Raw genomic sequence first — 14,508 nt, 5'->3', positions numbered from 1 at the left:
CAGGTTTGCAATGACTCGAGTCGCGATTTTTTTCTGACTCGAGTCATTTTTCCAAATGCGAAAAATGACTCGACTCGAGTATTGTATGCACGCCCTCAAGTGATCTCATTGTCCAGAGAAAAAGACAAGTTATTGTAACAGAAATAATATTTATTGACACAAGTATTGCTAATGTGTAAGAATTTCAGACGACTGCACCATGATAGAAGACGGAATCCACACGTGATGTGCAGACGGAATCCGTGCATTGAAAATAAGAGATAAAACATATCATAATTCATAACTAGGACTATCCCAGGGATCAACATAACACTGAACAGAGTCTCGTATATCATCCACACCAAAGAGTCAATAACACTGCACGTATCACTTTTCCTTTTTAGTTTGACGCTTTTTGGAACATTTCGCTACAACGGCGTCAAAATTTTTCAAGAACGAGAGTCCGACGATGCGAAACAGTCCCATCATGAGTCCCTGTATGATTGCGGACATTGTTGAATTGCAGGGTGACATTCCTGACACGATATTTCCTGGGAAGAATGCATACGGTTGAATAGTTTATTGATATTGACATGCACCCGAATATTTTCGACTGACACTCGTCAGGGGTAATCATCAGCAACTACATAGTATATCGACATTGGATTGTCAGAATCACTTGGTTATCTCGAATATCTTTTTATAGTCTACATATATTCACATACCTAACCATTCCATAAAATCGCAAATTCTTACCTAACAAGAAGCCTTCCAGCCCAATCAAACTCATGAATTCTCCGTTCAACGAGTCTTCGATGATCTTCTTCGATACAGATGTAGCAGAATGAACACCTGAAGTCTCGGAAATCAATTTCGTCTCCTCAGGCTTCAGGTCGCCTGTAAAACGTTTCCACGAATTCAGGAATTCTAATCTAATTCGGAATGAACTGTGTAGCTATGATTCTAATTCTAATCTTATATGGAAAAGATGAAAATTTTCTCGCTCCCCAAACCTACCCTACAAAGAACACAAAGACTACCGCACAAAGATAAGCTGTCTCAGCGAAAAAAAATTCACCCTCGTTTTCCAAATGAAATCCGGGAGTGTCGGTGTCAGGTGGAAACGCCATCGTCACTGCAATGTTGTGTGGCTTCACCTTGAAAATAAAACATTTATTAAATATTAAATCCTTAGTTAACAGCTAAATTACCAGAAATACGATCTCGATTTGACCATACACAATTTATTTTCAATACCAACCTCCATTTGTAGCGTTTCGGCCATGCCGCGCAACGCAAATTTTGAACCAGAATAAGCGGAATATCCGAACAATCCGAGTTGACCGGCTTGTGAGCTGGTGAACACCACTCTCCCTAGAAAAGGGTTATAAGAAAACATATTGCAAAATGGGATATCGCAAAGCGCCAGATTTATATCGAGAAACTGTCAATCACAATATAGCTTATTATTATTGATGCATATCAAAATAAATTGGCAGTATCGAAGTAAAATTATCTGTAGTTTGGCAGATAAAATTATATTACAATTGAATAATATTTTGATATTGAAATGAACCCAAATATTTTCGGCTGGCACTCGTGAGAGATTATCGTCAGCAACTAATAGAGAATTGGAAAGAACACAATTGCATTTCAATATGAATATATTATTCGATTGTACACGGGAGTATGCACATGGAGTGTTCATGGAGTAGGCACATCAAATTTCAAAATTCAACCACATTCCAAGCTTTTCTAATGATTATTATCATCAAGAGCTAACATCAAACATGTTAAGTCTCAGTCAAATTACGACCTACAATAACGGATAGTTAACAGCGAGTGGTGCATATTGGAATATATATCAACTCAAAAACAACATAACACGAGTGACATATACCCAAATTCACATGTCTTAGTTCACTCCAAGTCAGAATACCATGGCGAAAGGGTGAAGAACATGTTACAATCTTTACCGTTGGAGCAAGGATCGAAAAACATGTTAAATTTTACGGCCTTTTCGATAAAATTGTTAGGTTGACAAAAAACGCTGCAACCCAAATTCGGCTCACGAAAAGAAATGAAAATTTTACTGGCAACCGCATGAAATTGAAAAACGATGAATAGTGAATTTATAGCTATATTCGGCGATCCATGAATACTATATTTTTAATCATCACTATTACCTTTTTTTCGTTTCACCATCCCAGGCAGAACAGCTTGCGTGCAGTAGACAGAACCGAGATAGTTGACTTTGATTAACCGCCCAAAGATATCGGGGTCTGTATCCTGATACAAACAAAAACACTTTTCAGAATACAGAAAAAATAGGGCTGGACGCAGCGATTTGAGTACTCCGGTGTAAGACTTGGAAATATTAAGTATTTGTATGAATCAAGCACTTGCCTGAAATGACTGCGCGTGCGAGATTCCGGCGCAGTTGAATAAGAAATCAACAGGTCCCAGTTTTTCTTCTGCCTGCTGGATAGCAGCTTTCACCTGAACGCATGTATTGGGAAATACGGATAGAGACCAGACTTGTACAAACTACCAATATAGTTTATTGATGGTCAATTACCTGCTGGTTTTTCACTATTTCTAGTTCTGGTTCCATATTTTAAAAAGAGAGTAGTTCTAGTTTGTTCTATAAATTCAGTTGCTGAACAACCATAAAACGTGTGTCATCGTTTGTCGTGAATCGCGATACCGTTGTTCTGTTGTGTGACGTTTTTGCAGCCATCGTTAGCTCAGAGTTATCACTAACGGCGCGTAGCCAAAGGGTGGTTTTGGAGGAAAACCTCGCCCATTTCAAACTAGAAACCTTCTAAAATGCCGGATAATGAATAATAGTTTTGATTTAGTTAGCTAGTATTGAGTTTTGAAAAGCAAGAAGCTCTAGTTCTTATTCTAGTTGCGGATTTTGAAAGTGAGTTGAAAGTTCTTATTCTAGTTGCGCGTTTTCAGAAGCAAGTAGCTCCAGTTGTCTTCTTTTTTGAGAATTCTGGTTAAATATAGGGTAAATTAGACTGAGATACAGTAAATCAACACTGAAGTATGTTTTTTTAGTCAACCAACCACAAACTCGGGAAAGATTTACCATTTTTTCCGGATTTTACTCCAATGTTGTGAGTCTTAGTTGTAGTTTAAGTTGCAAGCTGTGAAAAGTGTTCTAGTTCTAGTTACGAAAAGCGAGTAGTTCTAGTTCCAGTCGTGAGTTGTGGAAAGTGGGTGGTTGTGGTTCTAGTTGCGTATTTTGAAAATCCAGTAGTTCTAGTCACGGGTTTTGAAGAGTGCGTAGTTCTAGTTCTAGTTGCAAGTTTTGTAGAGTGAGTAATTCCAGTTCTTGTTCTAGTTGCGTTATTTTGAAAATCCAATAATTTGCACAATTCCGACGGACACCCGAAAACCCACTCACGTCGGCTGGGTCACCAGAGACGTCTAACGGCACACAAATGACTTTGCGGCCGCTTGCTTCGAAGTCAACGACCGCTTCGATTTCACTTTTTGCTTCGTCTAACTTGCTTTTGTTCCGAGCTATGATGGAAATCGAGCTTCCTCTGCGAGCACACTCCTGGAAAAGGAAGCATTTCAAAAATGTTACTGGCCGCCCCATGAAATTGTTGGGTTTTCTGAAAAAACGATGCGCAACAAATTTGGCTCAGTTCCAACCCGTAGAAACGAAGTTATTGATCCTCATAATTGAGGATTTCATATCATAGTATTTACCATGGGTAGATCTACAATAAATAATTGAAGAATTTGCTCCCGTAAATCACTTTGCTTCTGAAGTTTTTTGTAACATTTCATTATTTTGGGCCATAATTTGGCTGTGTTTACGTCCATCACATTGTTTGAATGTTAATCATGACCTAGATAGGGCCGAAAGAGAATGAAAACTGATTCCACTGCGACGTTTACATGAATTAACAAACCTTCGCAATTTCAAGTCCAATGCCGCTAGATCCCCCCGTGACCATCACATGAGCCCCCATCAAAGGAATCCGCGTGGGTTTGGACGAAACAACAGCAAACACAACCACCACAAATAACACAATTAGTACTAAATACAACATTATGGAGCAATATGTCTGAAACACAGCAAGGCATAGGAGTATTAATAAAAGTCTGTGAATTCCGAAACGCTTATTCCGGTTTCGACACAAGGTGAAATATATCTTTTCCGAAAATAAAGCAGTAAACATGATGTTAAAGATGGTGTTCAATGCCAAATGACTGTTGAAGCAGTTGAATTCTATGAAAAATTGATATATAATTCATTTTTGAATGTTACAAACAATGAGCAAAAATATATTACGTTATATTTCAAGAGGCAATTGAATTTCATGAAACATCGAAATAAATTTTGATTCAGTCAACATCATTTTCAGATGTAACAAACTACTGTTTACAATGAAATATTTTAAAGCCAAAATATATTACAATATTATATATCAAGAAGCAATTGAACCCCATGAAACATTGTTCGAAATTTTGACTCGATCAACGTAATTTTCAAATGTAACAAAGTTAACAATTAAATATTATTGAGCAACAAGATATTAATAATATTATCTTTTAAAAGACGATTGAATTCCATGGAACAACGCTAAAAATTTTGACTCAATCAACGTCATTGCCAAACGTAACAAACAATTGTTTACAATGAAACAATTTTGAGCAAAAATATATTTCTAACATTATATTTCATTCATTATAACTGTTCGATGGATTGACACAAGATATCAGAAACAGATTATTGATGTAGAAAATTTAACACATCATAATACCGACAAACGGAATGACCAAAACAGGAATTGATACAAATCTCAACCATTTCTGAAGTACCGCATACAAAAAGCCATCAAACCAGAACAGAGCACTCAGTGGAATGATCAAGTTTACAAAAAGCATTTGAAAAAGTGATACAATTGCTCTTAGCAGCAAGGAACGTATCATTTTAGTAAGCCGAACAAATCATATCTCACTACCAATGTAGGTCAAAGAAATTCACCGACTTTTAGCACCAAGGAGTATTAGGCAAGGTAACAAATTTCCTATATCTTAATAAATCAGTAACAGGACAGTTGTAACAGTCACGGAAATGTAGATGCCTTTATCCTGGAGAGTACTCCTTCATTTATGGCAACTGTTGGAATGCTTCCGCAAGAATTTCTTCAGTCTGATTTTTGTGCATAAAACCGATTCCGACGGCAGGCGCCGGTAGAACTGGCCGTCCCGCGTAACGGAGCTGAAATGCACACAAAAAGTAGCCGGCATTGCTACTAAAATAGAAGTAGAAGAAAACAGTAAATTTTTACTAAATTACAAGTGAAAGTAGCGATTTCTAGGACTAATCAAACTAATTAGAGTTAAATGACAGGATGTAGTTTTCAGTGAAATACTTCCAGCCATCATAAAAAATATCTTCCAACTTAGCAGAGGAGTATAGAAAACCAATTTGCCAACTCCGATAGAGAATATACACACGTCTACAGCAGACTTGGATTTTCTTGAAAATGCTACAGGAGAACTGCATAGCGCGAAACGAGCCAAGATTGCTGTCGAAAAAATTGGATTTGAATAAAATAGTATTTACGGTGGGCACCACTATTATAAATAAATAAAGTATTGGTCACCGTGAATACTATTCGATTCATGATCCAAAATTTTCGACGGCAATAGCTCCGCTTCCACTGGGTTGGAATTGAGTCAAATTTGGTGCACATCGTTTCTATAGACAACCTAACACTTTCATGGGGTGAACAGAAAATTTTGAAATTTTTTGTGATTTGTTTTTCTATAATAAATAGAAACTTTGTTCTCCTGCAGCCATGCGGCTACTGGTTGGAATCGAACAAATTTGGTGTGTAGGCTTAAATTAGGTAACCTAACAATTTTATCAAGTAGCCGCTACGATTTGAGAAAGAAATTCATTTTTGAACACCTCTACTGTACAAGCTTGGCTCGTTTGACAGTTACAGTTCTCTTGCAGCATTTTCAGGAAAACCCAAAATTAAATTACAGAGAAGATAGAAACATTTGACATGTTAGAATAGAATTAGATAACATGCATTTCACTGTAATCAGCCTTAGTTACACAAATAGAATCCCGTAATTCACCTTGACGCCGACAATATTTTCAAATCTGGTGTTGACAAAATTCCAGGCGCCCATATTCCTGGGTTCTTCTTGGGCCCACACGAACGAGCTGGCGTTTGCAAACGACGCGACTTCCTTCCGCAGTAGCTCAGCTGGGAAAGGACACAGTTCCTCGAGCCTCACGATGGCTACGGACTCCGATAATTTGAGACGTTGACATTCTTCCTTGAGCGTGTAGTAATGTTTACCGGAGCAGAACATCACGGTTTTCACCCTTGACAAAAAGTGAATGCTTTTGAAAAACATGTCGATGTTTGGTATACATGCTAATACAAACGCAAATGACCCACTGAATGAGTTCCCAAACGGTCCAATATCAACAGCGGAACACAATTGCACCCGAATAAAATACAGATACATATTTCGTAACTGTCGAACCAAAATTACGCGGCAAGACACTTACAATAGTTTGCCGCAAAGAATATTTGGTAGGATGATCACCAAAACATTATAATGTAACTGGAGCTCCCTGAGTAAATGAAATATTCTCACTTGGTCTTGTCAATTATCGCAGGATCAGATAGAACAGGCTGAAATGAAGTGCCAGGAGCTATATCGGTGATAGCGGAGGTCGCAGCCTAAAACCATGAAAAGAAATAGCATGTAACATTTTCAACATTTACAGCTTAGAAGAACACGAGACCTTCCCAGATTAAAGTCCAGTTACTACATCTACAACTGATTATTCGAATTTTCATGGCTGGGCATTTCCATACCAAATCAACCCAAACATAGATTCGGTCTCCGTTAAATTGAAGAAATTGCTGGAATTTGGCCTCAAACGCTGTGAATCATATTTGAGTAAATATCAACCTATTTTAAGTTATCGCATGATAAAAGCAAGCTTTCTCTGCTCATTCGAGCGTGAAATTGAAGGGCTGCTATTAAGCATATTTGAAATTGTCTGTAAATAAGCTATTTTGACCTTAGAAAGTTGTTCTCTTTGCTATGTTGCATACATTTACCTACTCTATCATCCAAGTGCCTGTGATGTATATTTTGTGATACGATTGTTGAGGTACAAAGTTCATTTCAATTCTCTGCTAGTTACACCTGATGAGTGTCAGCCGAATATATTTAGGTTTATCTCAATATGAATAATCCCGTAATTTGACGACAGAGATTATGAATTAGGATCACATGTGTTAAGCTTTGTGGTAATCCGAGTGTAAGATTTGCAACTCTCTGGTATTCAAGTTAGTTGAGATATTTTGAGATACCCGAAATCCAAGCTATAATTGAAATGTTTAAAGATGGATGATTCATGGCACGGACTTCTGCATGAACTCAAGCTGTTAGCGGAGACATTTTACGAAGGTAATATCTGGTGGGGATCGACCTTTGTCTACAGAGAAGCAGTTGAACTGTCCCTTTCGATTCCAAACCCACAGATTAACAACCTTGTGAGTTCAGACTTGATACACTGCCTTGGTACGAGTTTAGCGCAACAGAAAAAATATAAGGAAGCACAGTTGCATCTGAAAGAATCCATTCGACGGAGGGAGACTGCAATTTTATCAGACCGTGGAAATACTCTACCAGATATTAAAGCGAGATTAGCGGATTCGTTACATAATTTAGCTTCCATTTATTGGCTCACTGACAGAAGACATGAAGGTATTGAAATGTTGCTGCAAGTGTTAAACATAAGAAAAGAACTGATGTTTTACGAAGACGTCAAGGATGCCAAGTCACTTTACAAAGCGATGGTGACTTGGGGCAATATTATGTCTTGTTACGTTGATGCTGGAATGTCAATTGCTGCATACCACAGTGGAAAACATGCCATAATCAGCTCCAAATGTGAAGGCGTAGAGCTAGACCAGTACGGATATTACGAAGCATCAAAAATCGCTAGAAGAATGGTAAACGTGTGCCAAACGTTAGGATATCAGAAAAAAGCATTGAAATACCTAAAAATTGCAATAACTCTGCTAAAATCGGCCAACTTGGGTCAACCTGACGAATTGATAGCAGACGGTTTACATAAACTTGGAAATCTGTGCATTATGAGCGAAAAATATGAAGAGTCTGTAAAATATTTTGACGAGGCGATAAGAATGTATGTCAGTCTCGGAAAAACACAAGATATCGACAAAATTCTCGTGAAATTGTGGACTGCTTTTGGGTTTTTGGGTCAAGATTTTGACATGACGGAATTCCGCGATTCGTATCTGAAGATACATTCTTTCGGTGATCGAACAGACGAGAAGATGCCGAAAGAAAGTTTTACCATCAAATCAAACATAGCAGTTGACGGCAATTCAATTACAAAAGTCGAGCGTCCGCAAATTTGTCGCGGTACGCGAGAGAGCAGCAACGAGAAGCAAATAACATTTCAGAAGCTCGACTCAATACCAGAGGAAGAAGAGAGAGGAACTACGGCGTTCATCAATTGAAATGCGTGAATCAGAGATATGAGTTTGCAAATGTCGCAACAAATCAAATATGTCACATTGAGAATGCATGCATACGAATCACAAGATGAATATGTAACGCATCAACTGATTTGGCGGTCCAGTCTTCTTAAATATTAAATCTAATTCTAATCTAGTTTGTGAAATGTTTCTATGCTCTAGTTTTCATTCTTATGTCATTTCTGGTTTCCTGAAAATACTGCAGCAGAACTGTGCTGTGCGGAACAAGCCAAGCCCGGTGTCAGACATTTACGATTACCAGTCTCATGCTTACGACAATGAACTCTGATTTGATAGGCCTGGACTCGACTTGATCTCTGTTATATTTCTTACAACTTGGAATTCAATTCAATTTGCAAGTTTTTGCAAATTCTGTGATTCCAATTCTAATCCAACATAACATAGTTATATTATTTACTAATAATTATTCAATGAGTTTGCGACACTTACCGGCAATCGTAATAAAGTCTTTGGCGATGCGACAACGAGCGGCTTGCGATAGTTCCTGACCATCTGACGTCGTAATAAATGAAAATATTGTGCTGGTGTGGTCGGGTGACAAAAATGAAAATTGACGCAGTCGCTGTCAATGCCTGGTAATAGCAGCTGGATGTTAACATGATATTTCACATAAATACTAATGGTTGCTGGTCAGTAGGGCTGTCCAAAATTACTTTTTTGTTCTTCAAATTCTACTGGGTATTCGATAAAATCGTTAGGTTGGCTTATAAATCGCTACACACCAAATTCGTCTCAATTCCAACCTGTGGAAGAAACTTTTGAAGCTTTCAAAAATTTCACTGACAACCCCATGAAATTAAGTTGTCAGAATTGATACAAGAGAAATGTGACTGAATTCCAACCAGTGGCAGCAATGTTGTTGGAGTACAAAATTTCGGATTTGAAAAAATAGCATTTACGATGGGAAATTCTTTGATTGTTATTCTCTGAGACATAATGGTTGTGAGCTGTCACAAGTAGGCCTATTATAAAACGCAATCTCACCGTTCTCCTTGCTGTCCGTCATTTGTAAAAAGCGTTCGATACGACAAGACGAGTGTTCTGGACCCATACCGTCATATCCATGAGGTAAGAGGAGGACCAGGCCACTTTGCAAAAGCCACTTGGCTGAAATCGGAATTCTCATAATGTGGACCTTGTTGAACATGACACGTTGTCATTCAAATATAGAAGATGTAGTTGCAGAGGGTGTCAAGCTCATTTAAGGCCTGATCGAAACCTTTTGATCGCTTGCGGGTCGGACCAGTCAAATGACCGGTCAAGCCTATACATAATATGTAATATTACGGATAATAGGAGTTCTATTCTGCCAACACTAGACTCACAAACAATGGAAGTGGCAAAAAAACAATGATTGGTTGATCGGATATATATTTGTGTAAGCATCATATTGTCTATGTAACATACATACAAACAACGGTTTTGTATTTGTGTTTTTGCCCCCGTGAAAAATCAAGTTTTGATCCGTTCTCCAGGTAGCTCAGAACTTGGTATGAATTTTCTCGTAATTTGCTGACTTGTCACTAATGCTGACTAGAGTGAAAACAAAACACTTTCGTGGGCTCGTAACAATATCGCATTTGGATGTGTCCAACATTTTCTGTTTCAAGGGATTATTTGTACGACAGTTATCCTAACAAAAATCTCAACTCTTATAAATGTGATTGGTAATACAAGAATTTCATCATCTACTAAGAACTGTTTGGAGGGGCTGATGAAATCGCCTGGCTGTTCGACACCCCTGATATAGTGAATAAGATATTTGAAGTAGGCCTACTAATAAATTACACACACCTTCTCCAGAAGCCAGGAAAGTATCGATAATGATTTGAGCGCCGTTGAAGAAATCTCCGAATTGAGCTTCCCAAATCACGAGTCTATTTGGATTTTCCACGCTGACTCCGTACTCGAATCCGAGGACGGCTTCTTCTGTCAGTAACGAGTTAACGACCTGAATAGATAAAAGCTGGAACTTCATGAATCGAGTCACAATTTTTTGGTGACTCGACTTGACTCGAGTCATTTTTTCCAATGCGTAATATGACTCGACTCGAGTCTATTTTTGTATTGACTCGACTTGTACGCGAGTCACTGTGCATGACTCGAACCAAGTCATATGACTCGAGATTAGGACGGCCAAGTCAGACATTTCGTTGTAACTTTGAAGAATGGTTAGGTCACCACGTGATTAGTATTGCGTCTATCAGTCTTGATACTCGGAAAATAGGGACAGAAACTGCTCAGAGTGAGGAAAATTACGATATTATCAATGTGAGACATTCTATATTACTCGCGCAGAGTTGAAAAAAGTAGGTTAAACTCAAAATTCAACTGTGAACTCATTGACTTGGACTTGACTCAATGGTGAATTCTGAATGACTCGACTTGACTCGAGTCAAAACGATAAAAGTGAGATTGACTTGTGACTTGGTTACAACCCTGCAAATAGGTAGAATACTTGAAAATACATTCACTTGCGATGATACGGCGGCTACTTAACGCCGTTCTTACAACAATTTCACCCATAAACTCGTCCCAAAACTACTTCGTACATTTCAAATTTCCAAATTTTAAAAAGTTGACCGATTATGCCTAAAAAAACGACCGAAGTCTTCAAAAACATAGCCAATTCAATGAATACTGCAAAGTACTCTGAAACCTTTGAGTGCCCCAAAAAAGTTGACGAATCATGTTACGTACCACTTATGTTTGTAATCTATGTTCAACCGGAATTTCCTAGTTCAAATACTAACTGCACCTCAATCTGTGCAGTCTGGTTATCGGAGAGGTGGTTCAGAGGAATGTAGGACTTTTCAGAGTCCTGGCAAGTGACAGAAACGTGTCGCTGACTGAACGTGCCGCGGCCGACGTCCTGCCCGCAAATTCTGATGTCATAGCCTGAAAAAACAATGGAGATGCTCGCATGGTGCCGACGCAGTTTGAAGATGATAAATATTTGATTAGGTCGGCCGAAATTTGAGAAATGAAAAACGACAGCCACGATGCCACGCTTTGGCATGAGGGACTTCGGCACGTTTAAACAAACTAGAATAGAATTATGCAACCTGGTGAGCACAGTATATTCGCTGGCCTGAACAATCGTGTCTACAACAGCTCTTGCGTGTTCTACACTGTTTAGAGACAATGTAATTTACGTGCATGCTGATTAGCAGGGCGATTTTTTACCTAAAAACGGAAGATTTGGACCTAAAAAATCAAAATTTTGACCCTATAAAACTTAAATTTGACAAAATTTGACCTCATGTATGCAAATTAGGTATTTACGTACAGAATGTTAGAATTGTACTGCTTATCTTCATCTTCTGGTTGTAACCGTCTGTCATTACGAAGTAGTTTGGCCTGAAAAAACTTTTCTGACTTTACAAACAGACAAATTTTTACACGAGAAGACTTCATTTTAACGAAATCTGGACCTATGAAGAATTCCCAGTAGTTACATCACATCACGCATTATGGTAGAAATAATTGAAATTTGTTGGCTTGATGTGAAGTTTGTACTAGTCGTCCACATTGTGATTGTTAGATACAGTACCCGCCCTGCACTTAAAATAATAGGCTTGTAGCGTAACGTTGTTACAGGCGACGATTCTGAGAATAGAAAAGCAGATTTTCCGGCCGCAGAGGTTATTATCCCAATTCGTTGGAAGCTTGAAACTATAATTGAACTGCGGGTGGCTGCCACAGTATAATTATCCTCCCGTGTGCAACAGGATCTGTGTGGAAATGCGTTTGGCATCCATGGTTAATTACATCGACAATGCGGAAGTAGGCAGCGTTTGTCAAACAAATCTTATGAAATATGATAGCTTATATCTTGTATATTATCCTATACCGCCTCTATTTTGTCTGAATACGCCCTGCTTGTTGTAATCACGAAGGAACGATATTCTGCCCCGATGAATACGACGACCTTTTTCAGGGCTTAGCGCAGGCTAAATGAGGGACGCTTTAACCTACTTCCAAGAGAAGCCCTTTGGAAATATTAAAATGGAGAAGGATAGTTCGAAAAGAAGGAATCCAGTCAAGGGGTGATGATCATTGCAGTAAAGAAAGATTTTGACCTAAAAAATCAAAATTTTGACATTTTTTTACCTTGAAAAACTCAATTTTGACAGAACGTATGCAAATTAGGTGTTTTCCCACATAATGTAAGAATTGTAAAACTTATCTTCATTTGTGGCTAGAAATGTCTGTGTTTACGAAGTAGTTTGGCCTGGAAAAACTTTTTTGACTCAAAAACTGACAAATTTTGACATGAAAAAACGTTATTTAAACGAAATCTGACCGTATGAAGAATTCCAGTAGTTACATTACATATTATGGTGGAAATAATTAAATTTTGTTGTAGCACAATGAAAGATACACTCCTACATTCTCGAGTAGAAAGTGTCTGTCCTTACTAATCGCCCTTCTGATTAGCAATTGCTATGCCATACTGGTTAACCTTTACTGAATGGCGGGCCTTTATGCAAAAATTTGAGTGGATTCACAAAAATGATCATAAAATTCGAACGCCGGTACTTGAACCAATGCCTAAAGCATCGCCAGAATCTGCGTTTCAATGCGCAACCAACTGAGCTAATTTGACGGCGCCTGTGCCGGGATATCATAGTGTAATCATCCCGAGTGTTCTCGATTTCTCATCTGAGAAAAGAGAAAACTTGTATTCATTTGGCCGTGACGCCATTTCTAATCCTTATTACGTTATAGTGATCGCTTGACAGAATTCTCAGCTATATCATCTCTCGAAAGAGTCCTGAGTGACGTGTTTACCTTATGTAGTTCTCTAGTAATGAACTCAGAAGTACATGCGATTTGAGCGTGCGTGTTGCGGTTTGCGTAAGATGACTCACACCGTGTGTCGATTACACAACGCGGCAGCCACTTCACAGTCACTAAGCTATTATTTTTGTGATCAATAATAACTAATAAAGTATTGTTATCCATGGCATTAGACATCTAGCAAATCTGCCAATTCGAAAGACAATCATAATACAGGGTATATTGTCTCACATTCACATAGGTGACACGCGGGCGTCGTTTCTACGCAGTACAGTGATGTTTTCTTTCATATCAATATGAAAGGCAATACACATCACCACGTGCAATTTATTGACGTCAATATGATCGGCATATATCATTGGCGGGAACAGCTATAGTGTATGACATTCAGAACTTATGATATAGCTGTTTATGGCACGTTATTATATACACTAGTCAGCTAAATTATGGCATAGTCTGCGGGCTCATTTGTACGGCCTCACTAGTCACGTTGGCAATTTTTTGCTACGCCAGTGTCCAATAGATTGATAGTAATGAATTCTTTTGAATTGCGGCTATCTATTCGTATAATTTGCAAGTGCCCAAAACTCTCATAAAAGCAAATATGTTGCTATGTCGGAAAGGCATTTGTGAAAATTCAATCATGCCTGCCGACATCGTTAGCCGCGTAATGTTTTGCCGTATAGAACCTGCACTTTGAACAGGCTTTATGATCATAAAATAGCTTATAAATTGCTGGGTGCATGTGTGTCGATAGAAGCCATCCACAGCACAGTACTGCAACATCATAAGACCATTATAACGCATTATATCTCCGATTAGGTGAAGCGTGTTCAGGAAGACTTTGCATGTCTGGTCTTGTCGACACGCGCAAAATTCGTTTTTCTGTATTCAACCAGCATTTGAACAGGTTATACGCTGCTCGTGTATATGATATATAGCTTGATGCACGTGTATTGATAAGAGTTATCATTACAAAAAGACTGTAACCGTCTATGACCGGTACAACGCCAGATATCTTAGATCAAAGGAGGCGTGTTAGTGAACAATTGCGTCGGTCTCACGACCGAGACAACCGTATCGATCAGGTTAAGGAGTGATTTCGCGAAACTGAATAACATGATATCTC

The 14,508-nt window shown here is 38.5% G+C and overlaps 3 protein-coding genes across 3 annotated transcripts in view; 1 reads left to right on the top strand and 2 right to left on the bottom strand.

The window, feature by feature from the left end:
* The window catches only part of LOC145454808 (solute carrier family 15 member 2-like), a 383,011-nt gene that overhangs the window by 273,176 nt on the left and 95,327 nt on the right, over positions 1-14,508 (top strand). The gene's annotated exons all lie outside the window — the stretch shown is intronic.
* On the bottom strand, positions 130-5,078 carry LOC145454818 (3-ketodihydrosphingosine reductase-like). Its single transcript, XM_080332811.1, has 8 exons — positions 3,912-5,078; positions 3,395-3,550; positions 2,386-2,478; positions 2,166-2,268; positions 1,241-1,353; positions 1,058-1,136; positions 736-876; positions 130-530 (listed from the first exon to the last, which is right to left on the bottom strand). The coding sequence occupies exons 1-8, from the start codon at positions 4,179-4,181 to the stop codon at positions 367-369; spliced, it is 1,119 nt and encodes a 372-aa protein (XP_080188937.1). The 5' UTR covers positions 4,182-5,078; the 3' UTR covers positions 130-366.
* LOC145454802 (2-oxoadipate dehydrogenase complex component E1-like) overlaps positions 4,067-14,508 on the bottom strand; it is a 31,145-nt gene continuing 20,703 nt past the window's right edge. Inside the window, exons 13-19 of the mRNA XM_080332786.1 lie at positions 11,335-11,474; positions 10,371-10,527; positions 9,561-9,683; positions 9,006-9,148; positions 6,631-6,716; positions 6,100-6,352; positions 4,067-5,227 (exon numbers count right to left, since the gene is read on the bottom strand). Of these exons, the coding sequence (XP_080188912.1) occupies positions 5,117-5,227; positions 6,100-6,352; positions 6,631-6,716; positions 9,006-9,148; positions 9,561-9,683; positions 10,371-10,527; positions 11,335-11,474 (1,013 nt within the window). The 3' untranslated portion in view covers positions 4,067-5,116. The remainder of the gene's footprint in view (positions 5,228-6,099; positions 6,353-6,630; positions 6,717-9,005; positions 9,149-9,560; positions 9,684-10,370; positions 10,528-11,334; positions 11,475-14,508) is intronic.

Source organism: Botryllus schlosseri, chromosome 13 (genome assembly GCF_051294905.1).
Source record: "Botryllus schlosseri isolate E-star chromosome 13, Bs_hap1, whole genome shotgun sequence".
In the NCBI taxonomy this organism is placed as follows: Eukaryota; Metazoa; Chordata; class Ascidiacea; order Stolidobranchia; family Styelidae; genus Botryllus; species Botryllus schlosseri.
Note: the sequence above shows the minus strand (reverse complement) of the source record. Positions and strands in the feature narration are given on the sequence as shown.